Here is a 27,141-nt window from a genome sequence, read left to right on the forward strand (position 1 = left end):
GTGTTGGACTTCCTCACCCGGATTGATGCTGATGTTCTCACAAACTTTGGGGACTGATGGCTTGACATGCTGAGCCCTCTGTCTTGGGGCTTACCCCTATGAAGCTTGTTACTGCAAAGGAGAGGCCAAACCTGCTTATAATTGTGCTTAAGAGTCTCCCCCTGAGTGCCTCTTTGTTGCTCAGGTGTGGCCCTCTCTCTCTAACTAAGCCACCTTGGCAGGTGATGTCACTGCCCTCCCCGCTACGTGGGACCTGACTTCCAGGGGTGTAAATCTCCCTGGCAACACAGGATATAACTCCTGGGGATGAATCTGGACCCAGCATCATGGGATTGAGAACATATTCTTGACCAAAAGGAGGATGCAAAATGAAACGAAATAAAGCTTCAGTGGCTGAGAGTTCAAATGGAGTTGATAGGTCACCCTGGTGGACATTCTTACACACTACATAGATAACACTTTTTAGGTTTTAATGTATTGGAATAGCTAGAAGTAAATACCTGAAACTACCAAACTCCAACCCAGTAGCCTTGACTCTTGAAGACAATTGTATAACAATGTAGATTACAAGGGGTGACAGCGTGATTGTGAAAACCTTGTGGATCGCATTCCCTTTATCCAGCTTATGGATGAATGAGTAGAAAAAACGGGGACAAAAACTAAATGAAAAATAGGGTGGGATGGGGGGGATGCTTTGGGTTTTCTTTTTTGTTTTTTATTTTTTATTCTTTTTGGATTCTTTCTGGTATAAGGAAAATATTCAAAAATAGATTGAGGTGATGAATGTACAGCTATATGATGGGTGCTATGAACAGTTGATTGTACACCATGGATGATTGTATGGTATGTGAATATATCTCAACAAAACTGAATTAAAAACAAAACAAAACATATGGATCTTGGAGAATGACAGCAGATTATCACAAACTTAACCAAGTGGCAACTCCAATTGCAACTGCTGTTCCAGATGTGGTTACATTGCTTGAACAAATTAACGTATCCCCTGGTACCTGATAGGCAGCTGTTGATCTGGCAGTTTTTTTTTCTCAATACCTGTTAGTAAAAAACCACTGGAAGCAGTATGTTTACAGCTGTCAAGACACGAAATACATCTTCATTGCCTTACCTAAAAATCAACCCTTTAGCCCTTTTCATAATTTAATGCCATTCTCTTTCTCAAGACATCATACTGGTTCATTACATTGATGATGTTATACTGAGAAAGAATAGGCACCTACTGTAGAACTATTGGTAAAAATTTGCACACCAGAGGGTAGGAAATAAATCCAACAAAAATTCAAGTGTGTTCCATCTCCGTGAAATTTCCAGAGACCCAGTAGTGTGGGGCATCTCTTCTAAGGTGAAGACTGAGTTGTTGAACCTGATCCATCCTACAACCAAAAAAGAGTCACTATGCCTAGTGGGCCCCTTTGGAATTCTGAGGTAACATATTGTTTATATGAGTGGGCTACTTTGGCCCAATTACAAACGGACCCAAAAAGCTGCTAGTTTTGAATGGCCTGTGCAACAGGTCAGGTTTCTGTACAAGCTGTCCTGATACTTGGGTCTTTTGATCCATCACATCCAATGATGCTTGAAGTGTCGATGACAAATACGGATGCTCTTTGAAGACTATGGCAGGTTCTAATAGGTGAAGCACTGTGTAGAACCTTAGGTTTTGGGAGCAAGGCACTGCCATCGCCTGTATATAATGAATCTCATTTTAAGAGACTATTTTTGACTTGCTACTGGGCCATAGTAGAAACTAAGTACTGAGCCATAGTAGAAACTAAGTACTTAACTGTAGTAGAAACTAAGTACTTAAAACTAAGCACTTAGCCATAGTAGAAACTAAGTACTTAACCATAGTAGAAACTAAGATACCATGAAACTTGAGTTGCCCATCAGGAATTGGGTCATGTCTGACCACTGAGCCTTAAAGTTGTATGTGCACAACAGCACTTCATCATCAAATGGAAGTGGCATATATAAGACAGACTGAGCTCAAACAAGCTCTGAAGGCACAAGTAGCTTACATGAGGAAATAGCCAAAACACCCATGGCCCCCATACCTGCTGTGTTACCTTCTCTCTCCCAGTCTGCACTTGAGGCTCAGTTGACTGAGGAAGAGAAAAGGTAGGCCTGGCTTACAGATATGCTGTTTCTCCCATAGTCAAGATAATGCAGTTACCACCCAGAAATAGAGCATTGCATCAGTACAACCCCTTTCTGGGACAACCCCAACCCCAGTGAAGACTTAGTGGTCACTCTATGCAGTGGGCAGAATTCTGAGTGATGAAGCTGGTGAAAATTCTGCTTGGAAGAATAACTAGCCAGAAATATGAGTGTATATCAATGGATGGGCTATGGTAAATGGTTTGGCTGGATTGTCAGGAACTTGGAAGGAATATGATTGGAAAATTGGTGACAAAGTGGTATGGTTAAGAGATGTGGATAGACTTCTCTAAATGCGCAGAATCATGAAAATATTTGTGTTTCATGTGAATGCTCACCAAAGAGTAACCTTAAAGAGGAATATTTTATTAATAATCAAGTGGATAGTATACTTACATACCAGTCTCTTTCACAGACCCTCCTGTCATTTCCAGATGGGCTCATGGACAAAGAGGCCATTGTGGAGCAAGTTGCTGCACAATGCATCTTGAGAACACTGGTTCAGGCAGAGCAGAAACTTTCACCAAATGACTGCTTTATTATTTACATAGCACAAAGGGTCTATAAGAGCAAGGTAAGAGATCCCATCATGGCCTGTCTCCCTGGAAGGCAAAACTGTTCATGTAGTGTCAGTGGATGGCAGCTATGTATGACCTGCTTTATACTGGAAAGGAGATATACCTGTACTGTCTGGGGGCACAGTATTTATACAACTCAGGAGGAGGGGGCCCTGCCACTGAGAGTTTCCACTCTGAGAAGCATCTGAGGCTTCTTATGCCTGTTTTCTTGGTTTAAAGAATAGTTAGGCCTTTTTATTAGACCTAATATCTCCCTTAGACTTCAGAATGGAAACATATTAAAACATCTGTACACAAGAGAAAAGGTGTTTGGGGTAGGATAGGTAGGGCTGGGAGATGGCCAAAAGGTGTGTCTGTGACTTCCCAGCAGCCATGGTGGCAGGAATGGAGGTTATGCATGGGCTCAGCTACATGGGCTTCCACTAACTAAGGTTGATCTGGCTCCAGCAACTGCTGAATGCCCAATTAGCTAGCAGCAGAGAGAGCATTCAGTCCCCAATATGGCACCATTTTTTAGAATGATCAGCCTGCTACCTGGTGGCAGATTGATTACAGTTGACCACTTCTTTCAAGGAAGGGGCAGCACTTTGTTCTTGCTGGTAGAGACACCTACTCTGGGAATGGATTTGCTTTCCCTATACTTCGTCTTCCAAAACTATCACCCATGGACTTACAGAATTCCTTAACCACTATCATGGCATTCTACTAGGTTGAATAGTGCCCCCCCCTCAAATTAATTTACTCCCAGAACCTAAGAATGTGGACTTATTTGGATATAGGCTATTTGCAGATGCTATTAGCTAAGTTAAGATGAGATTATAGTGCATTAGGGTTGGTCCTAAATCCAAAGACTTGGCTGGTGTCCTTATAAGTAGGCCATGTGGAGACACAGAGAGACACACAGGAAGAATCCATGTGAAGATGGAGATCGAGTTTGGAGTGATACAGCCATGAACCAAGAAACACCAAGGATTACGTACAATCACTAGAGGCTGGGAAAGAGGCATGGAACAGATTCTCCCTCGGAGCTTCCAGAAGGAACCAACCATGCCCACACCTTGATTTTAAGACTTCAGGCTTTCTGAACTGTAAGAGAATATATTTCTATCATTTTAAGCCACCACGTTTCTAATACTTTGTTGTGGTAGCCCTAGGAAACTAATCCAGTATTCCACTTAGAATTTTTTTTGATCAATGAACTCATCTCACAGCAAATGAAGTGTGTCAGTGGGCCCATGGTGGAATGATACTTTGAAGATCAGTTACAGTGACAGATAGGTCAGATACTTGCAGGGCAAAAGCAATGTTCTCCAAGACACTGTAGATGCTCTAAATCAGCATCCGATATATGGTGCTGTTTCTCCCATAGTCAAGTTTCACAGTTTCAGGAATCAAAGGATGGAAATTGGAGCAACACCACTCATTATTACCCCTGGGGACCGTTAGCAAAAGTTTTGCTTCCTGTCCCTTTGCGACGTTATGCCCTGTTGGTCTAAAGGCTTTAGTGCCAAAGCGATGGATGTTTCCACCAGGAGACACAATAATAATTCCATTTATCTGGAAGTTTAGCCTGCTATCTAGCCACTTTGGGCTCTTCATGCCTCTGAATCTACAAGCAAAGAAGGGAATTACTGTACTTTCTAGTGTGATTGGACTTGATTCCATGAGATTGGACTGCTACTACACAATGGAGGTAAGGAAAGTCTGTGTAGCATACGAGAGACTCCTTAAGCCATTTCTTCTTACTACCTTGCCCTGTTACTAAAGTCAATGAAAAAAAATACAACTCCAATGAGGGAAGACTACTGGTGGTCCAGACCCTTCAGGAGGGTAGGTTTGGGTCACCCCACCAGTCAAAGAACCATAACCAGCTGAGGTGCTTCGTGAAGGCAAAAGGGATATGGATTGGGTAGTGGAAGAAGGTAGTTATAAATATCAGTTATGACCATGTCACCAGTTGCAGAAATGAGGACTGTCATTGTTATCAGTATTCCTTCTTTAGTTATGAATGTGCCTATATGTGTGTATATATATAAAGCAAATGTCTTTGTTTTCTGCTCCCTTTTATCCTCTTTTCATCTAAAATAAGATGTATTAATAATAATTTACTTACATCACAGTATTTAAGTTACAGGATATCTAGGAGAAAAGTGAACATTACCCAAGGACTTTTTATCGTCTTCTGGGGAAAGGGTTAGAACATTTTTGGTTGTGCATATCATTTTCATATTACATTAGCACAAGTATAACTTTGTTATTGTCTTTATTTAGAGATTAAGTATGGTTTAAGGAGATGTGTATGAGAATCAAGTTAACAAGGGGTGGTCTGTGCTGGTTAGTTTTATATTCAGCTTGGCTCTGCTACAGTACCTAGTTATTTAATCAAACATTACTCTGTGTTTGTTGTGAAGCACTATTTTGTAAATGTGGTTAACATCCACACTCAGTGCCTTGTAAGGAGAGTATTCTTGATAACTTAGGTGAGCCTAATTTAATCCATCAAAAGGCCTTAAAAGTAAAACTTAGTTTTCCTTGAGGAAGAAGAAATTCTGCCTGAAGACTACAACATTAACTCCTGTTCCAGAGTTTCCAGCCTGCTGGCTGGCCAAACAAATTTCAGGCTTGTCAGTCCCCACAACTGTGTGAGTCAATTCCTTGAAACAAGCCAATTTCTTGAAATAAATCTTTTTACACACACAAAAATGTATATATACACCCTCTTCCTTCTGTTTCTCTGGAGAACCCTGACTGATTCAGTAATTATTATTTGTTTTCTATTATTTGGTTTATTTACGTTACTGACCACATATCTTTAGTCCATTAAGGTAGTTAATAAGTGTTTAGGTATATATATGCCATGTTGAGTAAAAAATATATTTGTAAGTTTATACACACAGATGTTGAGGATAAAAATTACATGTTGCTACATTTAGAACTCACGAACCTGCTTGAAATGTGCAAATTTAAGTATCGAAAGGAATATGAAGTCAAAATTTTGCAGTCCGCCTTCCTTTACAGGTATCTGTTTACTTGACCAGTACTGATCCTACCTCTGAGCTTACCAGATTCCAGCAAAGCACCTTGTGTGGGGTGCAGATGCTCAATAAATCTTGCTGAAGAAATTTAAAAAATGAATGAATGAATTCATGTATGAATGAAAAATTTTAGGATTTATTATGTTAAAAGTGCTTAGATATTTTACTGTTGACTATTATAATCAAAGACCAAAATTTAATTATTCTAAACTATAGATGTCATATTTTGAGGCCAGAATTTCATGGATTCAGTCCGCGATATCCTCAGTGTGTGTTTTACTAGAGAATGTTGTTACAATGTTAGCATTAATTTAGAGTCCCTATAGAAAAAAAAAATTGGCAGAAAACCTAAAATATTTGAAATAGAACTATAAAATGTATTTCATTTTCTAATTATATTTTAAAATATCCTTTACAGTACTTATAAACATTTCAACTCATCCTGAAACAATTCACTGCAGGTGTCAGAGTCTGTCCACAGGCATTAGCCAGGGCAAAGGGGCACTAATTAAATTGGTGGAGCTCTGCTAAATGACGGCAAGCAGCGCCAGAGGAGTCCAATAGCTTTCCTTTAACTCAACATATAAATTGGTATGATATGGGTTTCTGTAGAGAATAAACTACACTCTCAGTTGGTTGTAAACTCTAAATTTGCTTTTATATCCTGTTCTAGTTGTCAAATAAATACTGTTTCTCTTGAGCATATGTTATGTAATAGCCATGGGCTCAAAGATAGATGTAGTACTGGAAAATTATTTTCCAGTTTGTGAATGATGGACTCTTCTTTCTTTGTGAATGTATCACTTTGTGTCTGAAAGTAATTTGCTTGAAGAGCGTGTAATGTACAGATGTGTAAATATTATCTAAATCACTACTGAGTTAGAGCCTATATATAAAAAACACTGTGTTGTTTGCACTTAACTCTTTATATAAAACAAGAAACAATTCATGTTTAAAGTAGTTTTACTTATCTGGATAAAAATGAGCATAGAAGGTTTGATGATATGAGTTTTTAAGACATTAATTCCAGCAAAGCATGGAAACTACACTGCTCTTCTGCTGACATTCATTTTCTTCAAGTGATCATATGTTGATCCAACAAATATGTCAAGGATTAGTTTATGAACTTGTAGGAAGTGAAAACTGTTTCTTTACACAATTCCTTACCTTCTTTCTATCTTTTACAAACTTTGAGATCTCTACTTTGCCTGAGATATCTTAGGAAACTTATTAATCACAATTCATATGTTTTTTCATTCTGTATAGGCCTCACTTAAACATTATTAAACATGAAGTTAAGAGAGTAGTCCACATTTTATTGTAATTTACTCTTACATTCTACATTACTACATTGACAGGGATATATAATATATTGCCTGGTGATAACAAGTAAATCAGATTATGACATAGGAAACATATTATGGGTTGGAATGGAATCACATCTCAAAAGATGTAAGTCTGAGTTAGGAAAATTCACATTTCTAAAATGCAAGTAAATCCTTATTTACTACCAATAATATGCCATGTTATATATTTGTCTTTCTTTAGAATAAATATTTGGAAACGTAAATGGAAATACTTTCTTTTTTTATTTAAATCAACTTTATTGAGATATAATTAATATAAATTAAATGATCTATACAGTCAATGAATTGTGAATTATCACCTGTATAGCTACTGTTCCACGTAAGATATAGAATATTTTTATAACCCCCCCCCCCCCAAATTCCTTTGCACTCCTTCCCAGGCAATCTGTCAGCTTCCAACCAGGCAACTACTGCTGATCTGATTTCTATCACTGTAGATTAGTTTTGCCTATTCTTGAACACATATAATTGGAAGATTTAATGTGCAGTGCTTCATATATATATATATATATATATATATATATATGTATTTAATTTTTATTGGGATTGTTCAGATGCCATACAATTATCCAGAGATCCAAAGTGTACAATCAGTTGCCCCTGGTACCCTCATACAGCTGTGCATCCATCACCACACTTAATTTTTGTTCAATTTTTAGAAACTTTTTATTACTTCAGATAAGAAATAAAGTGAAAGATGTAAAAAGGAAAAAAAAAAAAAGAAAAAGAAAAGATAAGGAAACTCGAGTCCTCCCATATCCCTAACCAACCGCCCTCAGTTGTTGACTCATACTGTTGGTATAGTACATTTGTTACTGTTTATGAAAGTGCTGAAATACTACTAACTGTAGTATATAGTTTGCAAGAGGTATATATTTCTTCCCTATATGCTCCTCTATTCTTAACTTCTAGTTGTATTGTCATACATTTGTTCTGGTTCATGGAAGAGTTTTCTAATATTTGTACAGCTAATCATGGACATTGCCCACCTTAGGATTCAGTTTTATACATTCCCATCTTTTGACCCCCAACTTTCCTTCTGGTGACATGTATGACTCTGAGCTTCCCCTTTCCACCTCATTCATGTGCCATTCGGCACTATTAGTTATTCTCACATCTTGCTACCGACACCTCTGTTCATTTCCAAACATTTAAGTTCATCCTAGTTGAACATTCTGCTCACACTAAGCAACCACTCCCCATTCTTAAGCCTCGTCCTGTATCTTGGTACCTTATGTTTCATGTCTGTGAGTTTACATATTATAATTAGTTCTTATCAGTGAGACCCTGCAATATTTGTCCTTATGTGTCTGGCTTATTTCACTCAGTATATTACCCTTGAGGTTTTGTCATCAACCCTTTGTTTTCTTTTTTTTTAGGATGGTTGTGTTCACACACCATACATTCCATCCTAAGTAAACAATTGATGGTTCTCGGTATGGTCACATATTTATTGGCTGACCACCTTCATCACTGTCTATATAAGGGCATCTACATTTCTTCCACAAGGCAGGAGGGAGAGTCAAAGAAGGTAGAGAGGCCAATGAAAGAGGAAAAAAATGACAGCTAGGAAGTAGCAAAAGGAAAAGTAACCTTAAATCAAAGTAGAGCAAACAGTCAGACACCACCACCAATGTCAAGTGTCTAACATGCCTCCCCATCCCCCCCCTCTTATCTGCATTTACCTTGGTATATTGCCTTTGTTACATTAAAGGAAGCATAATACAATGATTCTGTTATTTACAGTCTCTAGTTTATGTTGATTGTATCCCTCCCCCAATGCCTCCCCATTTTTAACACCTTGCAAGGTTGACATTTGCTTGTTCTGTCTCATAATAGAACATATTTATATATTTTATCACAATTGTTGAGCACTCTAGATTTCACCAAGTTACACAGACCAAGTTTTTATCTTTCCTCCTTTCTTCTGGTGTCTCACATGCTCCCAACCTTCCTCTCTCAACTGTATTCATAGTTATCTTTGTTCCGTGTACTTACATTGCTGTGCTACCATCTCCCAAAATTGTGTTCCAAACCACACACTACTGTCTTCTCCTATCACTCTGTAGTGCTCCCTTTAGTATTTCCTATAGGGTGGGTGTCTTGTTCACAAAGTCTCTCATTGTCTGTTTGTTGGAAAATATTTTGAGCTTTCCCTCATATTTGAAGGACAGCTTTGCTGGATATAGAATTCTTGGTTGGCGGTTTTTCTCTTTCAGTATCTTAAATATATCACACCACTTCCTTCTTGCCTCCATGGTTTCTGCTGAGAGATCCGCATATAGTCTTATTAAGCTTCCTTTGTATGTAATGGATTGCTTTTCTCTTGCTGCTTTCAGGATTCTCTCTTTGTCTTTGACATTTGATGATCTGATTATTAAGTGTCTTGGCATAGGCCTATTCAGGTCTATTCTGTTTGGAGTATGCTGTGCTTCTTGGATCTGTAATTTTCTGTCTTTCATAAGAGATGGGAAATTTTCATTGATTATTTCCTCTATTATTGCTTCTGCCCCTTTCTCCTTCTCTTCTCCTTCTGGGACACCAATGATACGTACATTCTTGTACTTTGTTTCATCTTTAAGTTCCCAGAGACGTTGCTCGTATTTTTTCATTCTTCATCTGCTCCTTTGCGTGTAGGCTTTCAGGTGATTTGTTCTCCAGTTCTTGAGTGTTTTCTTCTGCCTCTTGAGATCTGCTGTTGTATGTTTCCATTGTGTCTTTCATCTCTTGTGTTGTGCCTTTCATTTCCATAGATTTTACGAGTTGTTTTTTTGAACTTTTGATTTCTGCCTTATGTATGCCCAGTGTTTTCTTTATAGCCTCTATCTCTTTTATGAAATATTCTCTAAACTTTTTGAATTGATTCAGCATTAGTTGTTTAAATTCCCGTATCTCAGGTGAAGTGCATGTTTGTTCCTTTGACTGGGCCATAGCTTTGTTTTTCTTAGTGTAGGTTGTAGTTTTCTGTTGTCTAGGCATCTTACCTCCTAGTCCACCGCAATCAGGTTTTCCCAGACCAGAACAGGCTCAGGTCACAAAAGGAGGTAATATTCACTATCTTGTTTCCCTGATGGTTTTTCTTAGAGGACTGATACACCTGTGCTTTTCTGCCTGGCAGGTGCACCTGTCAGCCTGTCACTGCCTGTGTAAGAGCATGTGGCTTGTGGCTCTCCTCCCCCAGACTTTGGGGTCTGGTTCTGGAAAGGTGGGCAGTAGAGCTGGGCCCCTCCCTTTCCTCTTCGGAAACTATGCCCCCCCGCAGAGAGGTCATCTGCATATCAATAAGTTCTTTGTTTCTCTGACTCTGCTGATCAAAGTGTTTTGATTTTAAAATGACTGAGGCTGTCTTTACTGCAAAGCGCTGCAGGCTGAAAATGGCTGAGGTTTTCTCTACAGAGAGAGAAAGGGACAGAATAACTCCCAGGTTCACCCATCAGCCAGAGATAGCACCTCATCCTCTGGGCTTCCCATCCTGAGACAGATATGTCCCCACTCTCCCAAGGTCAGTTATCACCAAAAGCCTCTGTCTGCTTGTTGAGGATTTGCTGTCTGGATTGAGCAGTTAACATTAAAACCCCAGTTGGAGCTGGGCTAGAGAGTGCTGCCCATGAGGGAGGGCATCTCGGCTCTCAGCTCTCAGCATGGGTCCACAGTTTTACTCACAGATTTTATGGTGCGATCTCGGGCATTCCTCCCAATTCAGGTTGGTGGATGATGAGTGGACAGTCACGTTTGTCTCCCCACAGTTATTCCAGGTTATTTACTAGTTTTTTGGTCATTTATGAATTGTTCCAGGGGGGGACTAACAGTCTTCCACTACTCTCTATGCCACCATCTTAGCTCCTCTCCATATATGTTTTTGAGACTCATCCATGTTGTAGTAGCTTTTTCCTTTCTAGTGTTGCTTAGTGTCCTAGTTTGCTAATGCAGCAGAATGCAAAACACCAGAGGTGGATAGGCTTTTATAAAACGAGGGTTTATTTCGCTACACAGTTACAGTCTTAAGGCCACAAAACATCCAAGGTAACACAAGAGCAATTGGGTACCTTCACCGGAGGATGGCCAATGGCATCTGGAAAACCTCTGTTAGCTAGGAAGGCAGCGGGCGTCTGCTCCAAAGCTCCAGCCTCAAAACAGCTTTCCCCCAGGACGTTCCTCTCCAGCAAGCTTGCTACAGCTTTCTCCCAGGACGTTCCTCTCCAGCAAGCTTGCTCCTCTTCAAAACATCACTCCCAGCTGCACTCAGTTAGTTTCTTCTCTCTGAGTCAGCTCATTTATATAGCTCCACTGATCAAGGCCCACCCCGAATGGGTGGGGCCATGCCTCCATGGGAACATCTCATCAAAATGATCATTACCCACAGCTGAGTAGGGCACATTCCAAGCAAATCTAACCAGCACCAAAAACGTCTGCCCCACACAAGACCACAAAGATAATGGCATTTGGGGGACACAATACACTCAAACCGGCACATTCCACCCCCTGGACCCCAAAATGACACTATCTTTCCAAATACAAAATACACTCATTTCATCACAATATCACAAAAACTTAAATCATTTCAGTAACAAAAGTTAAGCACAAAATCCCATCAAAATCAATTTAGGCATGGCCATTCCTAAGGCATAATTTTTCTTTAGCTGTGGATCTGTGAACTTAGAACAAATTATGTGCTCCCAATATACAAAGGACAGACATTCATAGGCTAAACATTTCCATTGCCATAAGGAGAAACAGTAAGGAAAACAGGGTTAACAGAAGCAAAACAGTTCCTAAAACCTGCAGGACAAACTCCATTAGATTTCAAAGTCTGAGAGTCATTTACAGAACAATGTTGCATCCTTGGGGCTTGAGAGAGCAGGAGCCTAACCCTTCCTAAGGGCCTTTTCAGCAGCCCTTTCCTCTCCAAACGCTTGGGTGAGTGCTCCAACATATCCACACATTGGGGAGACCACCTTCTCGGCCCCGCCCTCCTCAAACAATCGGGGCAGCTCCTGGATTCCCTTCCATCTCCGGGGCACGTGCTCAACCCCTTCAGAACAGTGGGGTGGAAGCCAGGCTCTCCCCAATTCCCTGGGAATGTGCTCCAACCTCTTTGGGACCTGAGGTGGCAAAACTCTTCCAGAGCATCGAGGTGGAAAGCTCGCCCTCGACCTCCAGGGCAAACTCACCCTTTCCATGCATGTGGGCTGTTCTGCTCTCCCAGCCCGACACCTGTTGACTCCAGACTTCAACCTCCATGGCTCTGTCTTTGAAGAAATTTTTCCTTTAATTTTTTCCTTGTCTGTCTCCTCCAGTCCAGACCGGCAATGGCTCTGTCTATAAAGATCGCGCAAAAATTCTGTTGGCTTTGCATGAAGCACACAGGGGTCAAAGCCATTAGACAATAGGACTTTCCACAAATCCTTTCTGGATAATTCCATCTTCAATCCTGGCTTGTACTGAAATGGCGGCTGGGTTCCATGTTTGGTTACATCCTCATGTTGGGCTATAGCTTCAGGGATTCCACCCCCTGGAAGCTCGTAATTTTCCAAGCGATCAGCTTCTGGTCTCTTTGAACCCAAGAGTTCATTTCTAAGTTTATCTCTCTCTGCTAGCATTTTACTATAAGCTGCAAGGAGAAGCCAGGGTATATCCTCCACATGTAGTCCGGAGATCTCCTCAGCTAAGTATTCCAGGTTGTCGCTTTCAAATTCTTTCTTCCATCTGACTCCAGGACTCAATTTTGCCAAATTCTGTGCCACTTTAAAACAAGGATCACCTTTCTTCCAGTTTGCAACAACACATTCATCATTTCTGCTCAAGTCCTCATCAAAAGTATCTTTAGAGTCCATATTTCCACAAACAATCTCTTTAAAGCAGTTTTGGCCTTTTCTATCAAGCTTCTCACAATTCTTCCAGAATCTTCCCCTTATCCATTTGAAAAGCCGTTCCAACATGTTTGGTATTTGCAAACTCAGCAGCAAAAGCACCCCACTTCTCTGGTACCGAAATCTGTCCTAGTTTGCTAATGCTGTAGAATGCAAAACACCAGAGATGGATAGGCAGAGATGGATAGGCTTTTATAAAACGGGGGTTTATTTCGCTACACAGTTACAGTCTTAAGGCCACAAAACATCCAAGGTAACACACCAGCAATCGGGTACCTTCATCGGAGGATGGCCAATGGCGTCCGGAAAACCTCTGTTAGCTAGGAAGGCAGCTGGCGTCTGCTCCAAAGCTCCGGCCTCAAAACAGCTTTCTCCCAGGACGTTCCTCTCCAGCAAGCTTGCTACAGCTTTCTCCCAGGACGTTCCCCTCCAGCAAGCTTGCTCCTCTTCAAAACATCGCTCCCAGCTGCACTCCGTTAGTTTCCTCTCTCTGAGTCAGCTCATTTATATAGCTCCACTGATCAAGGCCCACCCCGAATGGGTGGGGCCATGCCTCCATGGGAACATCTCATCAAAATGATCATTACCCACAGCTGAGTGGGGCACATTCCAAGCAAATCTAACCAGCACCAAAAACGTCTGCCCCACACAAGACCACAAAGATAATGGCATTTGGGGGATACAATACACTCAAACCGGCACACTTAGTATTCCATTATATGAATATAGCACATTTTATCTACTTGTTGACAAGCATTGAGTTGTTTCAAAGTTTTGCCTCATATTAAGAAAGCTATTATGAACAGTCATGGATGCATCTTTTTGCTTACTTTTTTTTCTTTTGTGTAAATATTTGGAGTGCAATTCCTGTGTTGTTAGGTACATAGCAGTTTGTTTCATGTAACAAAACAACTGTCAAACAGCTAGCCAAAGAGTATGTAAGTTTTTACTCTTTTACCAGCAACATATCAGTGTTCCACATCCTCACCAAAATTTGAATTGTCAGTTTTCTTGTTTTCTTTTCTTTTGAAATGTTAGTGTGGCTAGTGAAGATTTTTGGTTAAATTTGCATTTTCCTAAGGACTAATAATATTGTGAATATTTTATATGGCTATTGGGCATTCTTGTATATTCACTATGAAATATGTCTCTTTCAATATTTTGCCAATTTTCTTATTGGGAGTAGTGTCTTCCTATTGCACTGGAAGATTTCTGTTTATATTCTAGATATGAGTCTTTTGTCACACACACATGCACACACACACATACACACAACCATTACAGATATTTTCTCCCAACCAGTGAATTGCCTTGTCATTTCTTCATGATGTCATTATTTTATTTTAACATAATTTGCTTTGATACAATTTCATAATTACTAAAAATTGCAATAATAAATTAAGTTTCTATACACCCTTTACCCAAATTCCCAAATGATAACCCTTTACCACATTCGTTTCCCTCCATGCCTCCTCCTTCCCTTCTTTTTCTTCTTTACTTCCCTTTCTTTCTCTGTTATCTACATAAATATTACACACAACTAGATTTGGAATTTTTTTTGTCAGAAGATTCTGATTTTTAATTCAGTTTCTTTAATAAATATGGTATTGTTTATATTTTCTATCTTTGTTTTTAATTAATTTTGATAATTTGTGTTTTTCAAGGAATTTGTCCATTTCATCTAAGTTGTCAAGTTTATTGGCATCGCTTTGTTCACAAATTATTCTTTATTAGTCTTTTAATGTTTTGGCAATCTGTATTGATGTCCCATTTTCATTCTCCTGTTGATAATTTGTTGTTGTAGTTGTTGTTTTCTTATTTACTTCTTAATTAGCCTTGAAGGTGACAGATCAATTTTATCAATCTTTTCTGAGAGCCAATTTTTTACTTTTTGGATTTTGTCTATTTTTTTAATCTCCTTTCAACTTCATTGGTTTACGTTCTTATTTTGCTTCTTTCTATTTATTTTGTTTTGAATTTAATATTTTTTTTTCTTTTCTAGCCTTTTAGGATTCAAGTTTAGATAATTGATTTTTAAACTATGTTGTCATTCTAATACATGCAGTTTGACTTGTACCAATTTAAGCACACTGCTTTGTTTGTACCCCATAAATTTTGTTAAGTTTGTTTTCCTCTTCATTCATTTCAAAGTATTGTCTATATATATACATATATAATATATGTAATTCTGTTCTTTGACCTGAGTGTTTTTAATTCCCAAACATTTAAGAATATCCTAGGTATTTTTAATGGATTCATAATCAAATATCATTTTAGTAGGATAATATATGTTCTGTGTGATTTAAATTATTCAATATGTATTAAGAATTAAGGGCTTACATATAGACTATCTTGGTAAATATTCTATGAGCACCTGGAAAACATGAATATTCTGTGTTTGTTGGAAGTTGTGATCCATAATTGTAAATAAGGTCAAGTTGATTGATAGTGTTACTGTATTGTTCAGATCTCTATAGCTACTGTTTCTGTTTGTTTTTTGTTTTTTTGTTGTTTTTGTTTTTGTTTGAGAGGGGCTGGGAGGGGAGTCAGCTATTTTTATAAATTACTGAGAGAAAAGACTTTATATCTCTAAGTGTAATGGTGGTGTTTTTTTTTTTTTTTTTAATTCTCCCTTTAGGTCTGTCATATATTGTTTCATGTATTTTGAAGCTCTGTTGTTAACTGCATACACATTTTGTGTTTTCAAGGCTTCCCGATGAATTGACTTGCCGGTGTTCCTCTCTGGTATACTCTTTGTCTTTTTTCTAGTTTTTAGATAATAATATGGCAACACCAGTTTTCTTATGCTTAGTGTTTACATGATATATCTTTCCCATCTTTTGACCTTCAATTATCCATATCTATATTTTCAAAGTATGTTTCTTTCAAACACTTTAGGCATTGGTACTGCTATTTTAGTAGATTGATAATCTTTCAAGTTTTATAGTCCATTTGTGTTTAAAGCAGTTACATTTGGGATTGCATTTCATCTTGGTATTGATTTTGTATTTTCCTACTGTGTTCATTATTTCCTTCTATCATGATGAACTTCTTTCATTATATCTGGTGAAGAGTGTCTGAGATGAAATTTTCTTTAGCTTTTGTCTATACATGGATACTTATTTTTATGTTGCTTTTTGAAGAATATTTTTGCCCGATATAAAATTCTAGGTTGACTGTTTCTTTGTTTCTTTTCTTTCCTTTCTCTTCTGGATTTTAAAGATATCAGTCCATTTTAATTTGGCCTCCATTATTTGTGATGAAAATTAATTTGTAGTTCTTATAGTTTTCCTCCTATACTTAATGTACCTTTTTTACCTGTCTCTTTTTATGGATTTTCCCTTTATATTTGGTTTTCAGCAATTTAACTCTTATGTATCTAGGTGGCATTATCTTAGTTTTTATCCTCCTTGAGGTTTATTGGCCTTTTGGATAATTAATGTCATCAGTTTGGCAAAGTTCTTACCATTTTCACTTCAAATATTTCTTCTATTCCCATTCTCTTCCTCTACTCCTGAAAGTCCAATTATTATTATACTAATCATTTCTATATTTTCTCTCACATCTCAGACTCTTTGTTCTGTTCTTTCAGTTTTCCCTATTTTTGAGTTTAGATTTTTTCTATTAATCTGTCTTCAAACACACTGTTTCTTCTTTGCATGGGGTCTTCTGTAAAGTACATGTAATAATTTCTTCATATGTTAGAGAATTTTAATTTTAATTTGTTTTTATATCTCTGCTAAAATTTTCAGTCGCATGATGCATATTGTTCAGCTATTCCACTAGATACTTTAGCATTTTTTTCATAGTTATTTTAAATTCCCTTTGATAATCCTAAATCTGGGGTGTCTCTGGTGTTTGCTTCTGTTGACTCTATCCTGTTTTGCACAATGACCACATTTTCTTAACTTCTCATGGTTTTTTTTTTTTTTTGTATGATTTCTTATTTTGTACATAAGAAAAGAATGAAGTAAAAGATATTTATTTTGCAAAAAAGGTTGGGTTCTTTAGACACTGTCGGCACAGTGTCTAAATGCTCTATAGTTGAGCTAAGTCTGGAGTTTGTTGAGATTCAGTTCACCAAAGTTTTCACATGTTTTCAGGGTATCGTTGGGGTTATCCTTTTCAGCAAGAACTTGGATCTAAGCACTACAGTGGCTTTGGAAATCTGTCACTATTTTTAGATGAGCCACCTAATTTCCAATCTTCTGGAGACTTTCTCCTCTGCATTGTAGCTCTGCTGCCAGCTTTTTTGGAAGCCAAGGAGACCCCTTTGATCCGCCCCTTTCTGTGCTACTGGCTGCTGCTACCCTAGACTTTGTAAAGGTGGGAATTTCCTGTAAGTAATTTCAGCTCTCCAATGCAACCATAGGCATTTTATGTTTGAAAATCACGAGTTTTTTGTTTGTGTGTGTGTGTGTTTTATGGGGGAAATAGAAAATGAGCTCTCCTCTCCCCTAGTCTATCTTAGCTAAAAGCCATGAGGACAGGCTTTTTCTTTCAGCTATGATGCTTCTTCCCCATTCTTCCATAGCTAAAGTCTGGGTTACCTGGGGATTTCTCTCAATTTTCCTCCCCTTCACAATTCTTTCTTGTCTGAATAAATAGACTACCTCAGGGAAATGCTCTCTGCTTTCTTTCCTTATTTTTATTTTCAAGGTAAGGTACCCATCACTCATTGAAGACCAGTAGGAATGATGTGGGTGCTAGTATTCTTTTGCCCTGCCTTTGGGGCCCCTCTGGATTCTGTTTTGTCATAGCAGCCTATGCATGATTCTTAAAAGTTTGTTAAAAGTTAAGCTAGTTTCTCTTTCCCCAAATTTATGCCAGTTGTTTCCTCCTTTTCTCTTGGTAGGGGAGGCGGCAGGGGACAAATTCCACTTTCTGGAATTTAATTTTATCAAGGACTGTCACTTTCTGGAATTTAAATTCTGGAATTTAAGTCCTCAGCATTCTGATGTTACTATTTTTTAAAACTATGACTTGCCCCTTATTCTTTTTTTGTTGTTGTTTTTTGTTTTTGGGTGAGCATTATAATTTCTTGTGATTTTCTATATCCATACCAGAAGTATAGTTACTATAAAAATGAGAAAAATATTTTATATTTATCCAAAGTTACCATTTCTATTGCTCTAATTCATTTACTAACATAAAAGCTTCCATCTAGTATAATTTTCCTTTGTCCTAAAGAGCATTCTTTACATTTTGTTATAGTGCACTTCTTGTGGGGATTAATCGCTGTTTTGTTCCACTAAAAATGTCTTTATTTTACATTCGTGTTGAATTTGTATATTATATACATATATGTGTAAGTGTTTAAAAACATTTTAAAGATGTTTTTACCGTGTTCCGTCTTTCTCTATTTCCAAAGGGAAGTTATTGAGAAGTGAGTTACTTTTATCTTTGTGAAAGCTGTTAAGATTTGTTTTCTTTTCCTTTGGCTGTCTGCAATTTGATTATGATGAACATTGGTGTGGTTTTCTTTGTATTTATCTTGATTCAGATTCATTGATCTTGGAATTGTGGTTTGATATTTATTTTATCAAATTGGAATATCTTCTGCTTTTATATCTTCAAATAGTTTTCTGGTCTAACTTCTCCTTCTGATTCTTCAATTATATTAATGTTTGAATTCTTAATATTGTCTCAAAGGTCACTGAGATTTTGTTCACTTATTTTCCTTCCCTTTTATCAGTGTTTCGGTATAGTTACGTTTTATTTCCCTATCTCCAGGTTTACTGTTCTTTTTCTTCTGCATTTGTAATTTATTATTAAGCATATCCATTGAATTTTGTATTTCATATTATTCTACTTTTTATTTCTAGAACATCTATTTGGTTGTTTTTATGGTTTGATTTCTTACTTTATTATATTTGTATTTTCCTCTAAATCTTTGAACGTATTTATAATGGTCTTTTGCCATTCCTTGTTTCCTAATTCCATCTGTCTTTTTCTGGAGTCTTTTCCTATTGCCTGATTTTCTACAGGAAACAGCTCATACTTTATTGCTTATTCACTTATCTAATACTTTTTTGAGATAGTCAACACTGTGATGGTTTGAGTATCTGAATGTTATTGTCTTCCTTTAATGAGAGCTGGACTTTGTTCTGGTAGTCAGATAACTTACCTTGTTTCATTTCTATATATTCAAAGCACATTTTTAAACTTTGTTATATTGGGTATCAAGGAGAGTAGCATTTCATCTAAAGCTTTTTAAACCCCACTATCATTGTGTGGCCTTTCTGAGATCTCTACTAAATGTCCAGCTCCTTGGTCTATGTTCTTTCTCTGGTAGTTTTGCTTGTTTGTTTGTTTCTGTCTTTTTTATTATTATTATTTTTTTTAAGATCTACTAGAATCTTAACCTACATACATGCAGCTTAATATTCAGTCAAAGACTGAAAGGGACACCTACATAGATTACTGCAGCTTTTTCTTCTGGTAACTCTCCTTTCTGTACTCTGCCTCACAAATCCAAGCCACCTGAGACTTACTGTACTCTAGTCTCTTCAGTTTAACAGGGAAGTCCATTCTTTGCCTTACTTCTGCTTTTTTGCTGTCGTTTGGAAAGTGTTCCCTGGAACAATCGTAGAGTTCATTTTGTTTGATTTACTTGCTTCAGGGATCATAGTTCTGTGCTCCTGTTTTCTAATGTGTGAAACTATTGTTTTGTATTTGTTAAATACAGTTTTTGTGCTGCTTACTGTGGAAGAGGTAGTCAATAGTAGTTATTCTGTCATGTACAGAGGGGGAAGACTCTTATTATTTCTCTTATTATTTATTTATAAATAATATTTATAAATATTATCTTATTTATTAATATTTCTCTTATTATTTGTCGAGAATGATGATTCTTATTTACTTAAACTGCAATGCAGGCATAAAATAATTCAGAGTTGTAAGAAAAATTTTATTTATAAAACTAAGTAAATTATTTCTAAAATAATTGCATTTTTCATATATTCATTCAATTAAAAAGTTGGATGATTTTTCCAGCAATTTTCTCTCTTGGTGTTTAAAACCTCTTGCAGATTATGAGAACTCTTAACCACATATAGTTTGGTATTTTAATTTTTGAGGATTAGTTTCAATGATATATACTTGGGATTGAACTGCATAAGGAAAGTATCAGTGTGTTTTTTTAGTTGTTTGGTTAAATATAAATACATTAAGGTTTTAAGAGAAGGTAAAAGAAAAGTGGTGTTTTTTTGTGGACTCATTGTCGAGTATGTGATGGCTGCCACAAATTATGTTCAAAAATCCATGTTTTGTGGTAAATTTTCAGCTGTATTATTTTTAAGAATAAGGTCCTGTATTTGTAATTAGGATGTGAAGGTTGTGCTATATCAAGATAGATGATAAAGATGCACAAAATGTAATCAATAACTAATTACATTTAAAGGTCATGCTACAAGGTTAAGTCAATAACAAAATTGTCTCTTACCTTTTCTACTTAGGCTAGTGAATTGAACTGTTTGCTAGTCCTTAAATATGCTCCCAAGCATTTGAACTTGCTTGTCCTACAATATGTTCTTCAGGCTTTAGGGGAAGTTTGCCTGAACACCCAGTCCCCCATCAGGACTAGATGTCTCTTTTTTGTGCATTCACAGAATACTCCGGACATACTTCAAAAATGAGTTCAAAATGACTTCAAAAATGACAGTCTGCAGAATTATAATCTACTTCTTTGTTTTTCCCACTTGATTTTAAATCCCATAAGACCAAAGATGGTATATTATTCACCACCAAGTGTCTGTTATACTGTCTTAATACAGAATAGATATTCAATACTTGTTTTTTTTTTTAAGAAAGAAATGAATAATTTATTTCTGTATTCAATTTGTATAAGAGAGATTATTCTAGTAGGAATATGAGCACTAATCAAATAATAGGATGCTAACACTATATTTTGTCTTTTCTTATAGGCTCTTAAATCTGATCTACAATGGAAAAAATTCTTTTTTATCTGTTTTTCATTGGCATAGCAGTGAGAGCTCAGATCTGTCCAAAGCGTTGTGTCTGTCAGATTTTGTCTCCTAATCTTGCAACCCTTTGTGCCAAGAAAGGGCTTTTATTTGTTCCACCAAACATTGACAGAAGAACTGTGGAACTGCGGTTGGCAGACAATTTTGTTACAAATATTAAAAGGAAAGATTTTGCCAATATGACCAGCTTGGTGGACCTGACTCTATCCAGAAATACAATAAGTTTTATTACACCTCATGCTTTTGCTGACTTACGAAATTTGAGGGCTTTGCATTTGAATAGCAACAGATTGACTAAAATTACAAATGATATGTTCAGTGGGCTCTCCAATCTGCATCATTTGATATTAAACAACAATCAGCTGACTTTAATATCTTCTACAGCGTTTGATGATGTCTTTGCCCTGGAGGAGCTGGATCTGTCCTATAATAATCTAGAAACAATTCCTTGGGATGCTGTTGAGAAGATGGTTAGCTTGCACACCCTTAGTTTGGATCACAATATGATTGATAACATTCCTAAGGGGACTTTCTCCCACTTGCACAAGATGACTCGGCTAGATGTAACATCGAATAAATTGCAGAAGCTACCACCTGACCCTCTCTTTCAGCGAGCTCAGGTACTAGCAACCTCAGGAATCATAAGCCCATCTACGTTTGCATTAAGCTTTGGTGGAAACCCTTTGCATTGCAATTGTGAATTGTTGTGGTTGAGACGTCTATCCAGAGAAGATGACCTAGAGACCTGTGCTTCTCCTGCACTTTTAACTGGTCGCTATTTTTGGTCAATTCCTGAGGAAGAGTTTTTGTGTGAGCCTCCTCTGATTACTCGCCATACACATGAGATGCGAGTCCTGGAGGGTCAAAGGGCAACACTGAGGTGCAAAGCCAGGGGAGATCCTGAACCTGCAATTCACTGGATTTCTCCTGAAGGGAAGCTTATTTCAAATGCTACAAGATCTCTGGTGTATGATAATGGAACCCTTGATATTCTTATAACAACTGTAAAGGATACAGGTGCTTTTACCTGCATTGCTTCCAACCCTGCTGGGGAGGCAACACAAACAGTGGATCTTAATATAATTAAGCTCCCTCACTTACTAAACAGTACAAACCATATCCATGAGCCTGATCCTGGTTCTTCTGATATCTCAACTTCTACTAAGTCGGGTTCTAATACAAGCAGTAGTAATGGAGATACTAAAATGAGTCAAGATAAAATTGTGATAGCAGAGGCAACATCGTCTACGGCACTACTTAAATTTAATTTTCAAAGAAATATCCCTGGAATACGTATGTTTCAAATACAGTACAATGGTACTTATGACGATACCCTTGTTTACAGGTAAGAAAAATTACTTACCATGCATCTTAGTGTAGGACTTTCTAATGTTCTACAGATTATTATATTTTAATTGGCAGTGCTACTTTTTCTTGTAATTATAGTGCTCCATTTTTTCAAGATTTAGAATGAAAGGTGAATACGTGTGGGTAAATATTGTGAATGGTGTTATTTTTGAGAGCTCAAATTTATATTTAATATCATGCTTACTTACTTTTCTTCCCCTCATTTAAGAGATGTGACTATCAGAGAACAAGTTTGATTTATTTAAAAATTTCAAAAACATACCAGAACTTACACATCCAAATGAGTGTTCTTTCCTTCAAGGAAGTCACGTTGGGAGGCTATGCCGTTTTCCCAATGATGCTGCCATTGCTCAAAGCACTTTGGAATTATCTTTAGAACCTTCGTCACACTATTTTGAATATCCTCAGTGGTGGCAAATCTTCGTCTTTTGAGGGTGAATTTGAATTTTGGAAACAACCAAAAGCCATTTGGAGCCAAGTCTTGTGAATAAGGTGGGTGATCAAGATGGGTATTGCCAATTTTGGTCAACAATAGGATGTAACTATAAAATAATGAGACTGATTCTCTGAGCAATTGAGTTATGTGTGTATGTGCTGTCTCATGTGCACTGGTTCTTAAGACAGTTCCAAAGAGGAAGTGTGTACATATTTTGAGCAGTGAAAGTATCACTAGAGTTAAGTGTATAATCTCTGGGTAAGAATATTGATGGAGAATTTGCGTCTGACTAAGAATTTCTGGTATGTTTTTATAAAGGTCAGCCTCATTGATTTATAGTCACATCTTCTCCAATTTTGAGTTGGAAATATTTGTTTCTCTCCTTCCATTTAATTTCACTTGTGATAAGTTGTAATTACCCTTAGGAAATGGTGCAAAATAACAGATTTTAAACAATTTATTTTTGTCTTTAAGCTTTCCAGAAATCATATCAGCTCAGTTCTTGTATACCCAGGTGAATTCTTGAAGACAGTTTGATTTTCACTTGTGTATGGAAGTGAGAGTAATTTTTAAATAAGCATGGGCTGGTAGGAAAAAAAATAAACAAACCTGGACCAGCTAACTAGATGATTGCTATTGGGCAAGGTTCTATCTAACTGTTTTGATTCCATCATCTTTAAAAGGAAGAGATTAGACTAAGTGGTTTCTAATATCCCTCTCACCACTAAAAAGGTTGAAGTTTTAGACTATTAAGCATGTATATTAGCATAAAGTAGATTGCTTTTCTCATATCCGGCTTTTCACTTGGGTCATGGACTACTTAACCAGTTATCAATGACAGCACTTCACCTTCTTGTAGCTTCTGGACATCCTATATATTTAGTTTAAGCATTAACTCTTAGATAGGTCTAGTTTTATTTTCCAAATTCTAAGATACCAATCCTGCCATGACAAGTAAATTTTGTGTGACCTTGAGCAAATTGCTAGAACTGGAACCAAATGTTTGTCATCTGTAAAATAGTGATAAAGCCCTTGTAAAAATTAAATTATATTGTATACAGCTAGTAATGTCTAGTATTTATCAAGCAGTCACTCAGTGGTAGTTATTCCAATCACAAATACATACTCTGGCCTGAAAGTGTCCTGGTACATTTAGTACACATTGTTTTGTTTTTAAAACAGATTAACATTGCCAAGCTTTGAAATTCCTTTTCTCTCTTTCAGGGAAAAAATATAGTTCCAAGCCTTTTCTTCCAAATTAAATCTTAGTTTAGGACTTAGTTGGTTGCTACTGAGAAAGAAAAAAAAAAAGTAGAAAACTTCTGAGATGTAATGGATGCAGAGATGTCTGTCAACCTTTGTGGAAGTTTAGAATCTGTGCTCTGAAGGAGATTTTCATCAGCCCACAATAGTGACAAGGGATTTACACTCTGGCCAACAGCTATAAATGTTCACATTTCCAGAATAATGATAGTACACAATTTCATCATCCACATTTATAGATAAAATCATACTGGGAACCAAATGTTGAAAATATAAGGGAGGAGTGACTTCTGTAAATAAAGTACTTTGAACTTAGTAATTATCTTAGTTATTAAAGATATCTTTGCAGCTTATAACTGATTTGTAAATATGTGCTGGAAAATACATTTCCATTCTGGTTTCTAATGTGATTGTCTATGTTTTCCTTCCTTCAAATTGGCTCTTAGTCACAGAGGTGTTGTAAGTGCTAAATGGATTTGTTTAGTAGTCAGATAATGTCATAGTCACACCTTTCAAAAGCAATTTGTCATAAATGATTTTTTAGCAGTGGCTTTGCTTAGGATTCTGCTTTGCCAAGAAATGTAATTAGTAGGCTTGTCAGGGCATGGTGCAGGCACCATTAATATAATGCAGACTCCAACAATGACTTTTAGCCATTTTTACTGGGTAAATGTAAGATTAGATCATTTTCCCACACTTCGTATCTGCCATAAATGTGCTTATCTTAATGACTACTGAAGGGAGACAGAACTTAAGTCATGATGACTCTGTGTGTATGTATGTTTTTGTTTTGTTTTGTTTAATATTAACACAAATTCTATTGTCTCTCAGAATGATACCTCCTACAAGCAAAACTTTTCTTGTCAATAACTTGGCTGCTGGAACTACGTATGACTTGTGTGTATTGGCAATATATGATGATGGCATCACTTCCCTCACTGCAACAAGAGTCGTGGGTTGCATCCAGTTTACTACGGAACAGGATTATGTGCGCTGCCATTTCATGCAGTCCCAGTTTTTGGGAGGCACCATGATTATTATCATTGGTGGAATCATTGTAGCGTCTGTGCTGGTTTTCATCATCATTCTAATGATCCGGTATAAGGTTTGTAATAATAATGGGCAACACAAGGTCACGAAGGTCAGCAATGTTTATTCTCAAACTAATGGGGCCCAAATGCAAGGCTGCGGTGTAACGCTGCCCCAGTCCATGTCCAAACAAGCTGTGGGACATGAAGAGAATGCCCAGTGTTTTAAAGTTGCCAATGACAATGTGATCCAGTCTTCAGAAACTTGTTCAAGCCAGGACTCCTCTACCACTACCTCTGCTTTGCCTCCTACCTGGACTTCAAGCACTTCTGTGTCCCAAAAGCAGAAAAGAAAGACTGGCACAAAACCAAGTGCCGAATCACAGAGCGAAGCTGTCTCAAATGTTGAGTCCCAAAACATTAACAGGAACAACTCAACTGCCTTGCAGTTAGCTAGTCGACCTCCTGATTCTGTTACGGAGGGGCCCACAGCTAAAAAAGCACATTCAAAGCCAAGTAAGTTTCTCACTTTGCCTGCTGAGAGATCCAGAGCAAGGCACAGGTACTCCCTGAATGGAGAATTAAAGGAATACTATTGTTATATTAACTCACGGAACACATGTAGACTGTTTTCTAAGAGAAGCATGTCTTTGAATGGGATGCTAATTCAGTCAGACAGTTCGGATGAGTGAAGTGGAAAAGCAACTTTTTCAGATTTTAAGTAGATATTGGAAAGCACTGTGTAACCTATTTTTCTTTTCAATGCAGAAATCATTGAGAACTCACATACAAAATTGGATTTGGGAATTCCAGGCTTGTCTCTCTTTGATACATGGCTTATATAGCCAGGTTTGTGTGTTAGCCTACTAGAGTACATATATATGTGTATATGTACATATATTTATACAAGCACAAACATATGAAATGATAAAATGGAAAGTAACATGCAAAGATAAAATGGTTAAGGAAAAACAAAGCATGTCACAGCAACAGTGCCTTCCCCTATCCTAGAACTGGCTTCCAGATTCTACAACAGCAGATCACGAAATGAAAGTTATCATGGGGAAGAAAACAGTCTTGCATTAAAAAATAATTTCTTCCTGTCTTTCAAAGGACTGTCCATGGATAATTAGAATTTTTCAATAAGTAGACAATATTTTCTTTCAGTGACAGTGGTGTTGCCTTTGGTTTTAGGCAAACGTGGTAGAGAACAACTCTGTGTTGTTACATCATGTAAAATAAAATATTCACTAAGTATACCAAGTCAGTGTTAAAATAAGTACCCTTCTAAACAGCATTCTTGGTTCAGTGCCTTAATGGGTCTATGATTTTTCTTATCCATCTCAGAGGGAAGGAGAAAAGATTACAATTCATTTGGCATCCATCAAAAAATCCAGTTTAGTTTTAAGTTAAAGGCCACAATCTCATATGCATATGTCTAGGCATATAAAGGTCTCATTATTCTTTCAAAACATGTTTACTAAATGAATGAGTTTTATATTTTTCCTAATGCAAGTTAAAGAGGGTGACATAAATACAAGACTGGTTTTTTCAAAGGGATGTTTGTTTTTATCACCAAATAAAATTTTTAAAAAATTCTAAAGGAGTTCTTATGCATTCATAGACAGTATAAAATCATTGCTCATTAACCAAAGTGACTTAGATTTTCCCTTTTTTGCTGTAATTCTGCATTTGATTTTTTCTCTCTTAGAGTTAATGTGTTTATTATTTTAACTGAAAGCTGTGATGAAATTTAAATATAAATCACACAGCTTAATGGTAATACATCATTAAAAAAGGATTTTAAATTTATTCAGACAGTCGTATTATTCTACTTGTTGAAAAACTAACAACATCCTATGCTCACATGATGGTGCTTTATTAAAGAACAATAACGGGGTTAACATGAAAGTACGCTTTTTAGAATAAAGCTTAAGTGGGAACTCATTAACTTGCAGAAGAGAATATGAAATTTTAGCCATACTATAATGAGATAGGTACTTTATATATGTAAAGTACTGCCTGGGAGTAAGTTA

The 27,141-nt window shown here is 37.1% G+C and overlaps 1 protein-coding gene across 7 annotated transcripts in view; it reads left to right on the forward strand.

Annotated features, from left to right (window-relative positions):
• The window catches only part of LRFN5 (leucine rich repeat and fibronectin type III domain containing 5), a 323,828-nt gene that overhangs the window by 276,881 nt on the left and 19,806 nt on the right, over positions 1-27,141 (forward strand). For 4 of the 7 annotated variants that reach the window (XM_037834901.1, XM_037834903.1, XM_037834902.1 and 1 more), the window contains 3 exons: positions 20,951-22,355; positions 24,909-25,621; positions 25,874-25,936. In XM_037834901.1, the coding sequence (XP_037690829.1) occupies positions 20,971-22,355; positions 24,909-25,621; positions 25,874-25,936 (2,161 nt within the window). In that variant the 5' untranslated portion in view covers positions 20,951-20,970. Of the gene's footprint in view, positions 1-20,950; positions 22,356-22,679; positions 22,871-24,908; positions 25,622-25,873; positions 25,937-27,141 lie in introns of those variants that run through there. The other 3 variants (XM_037834907.1, XM_037834905.1, XR_005216547.1) reach the window with 2 other exon arrangements.

The sequence above is a fragment of the Choloepus didactylus genome, chromosome 4, assembly GCF_015220235.1.
Source record: "Choloepus didactylus isolate mChoDid1 chromosome 4, mChoDid1.pri, whole genome shotgun sequence".
NCBI lineage: Eukaryota > Metazoa > Chordata > Mammalia > Pilosa > Megalonychidae > Choloepus > Choloepus didactylus.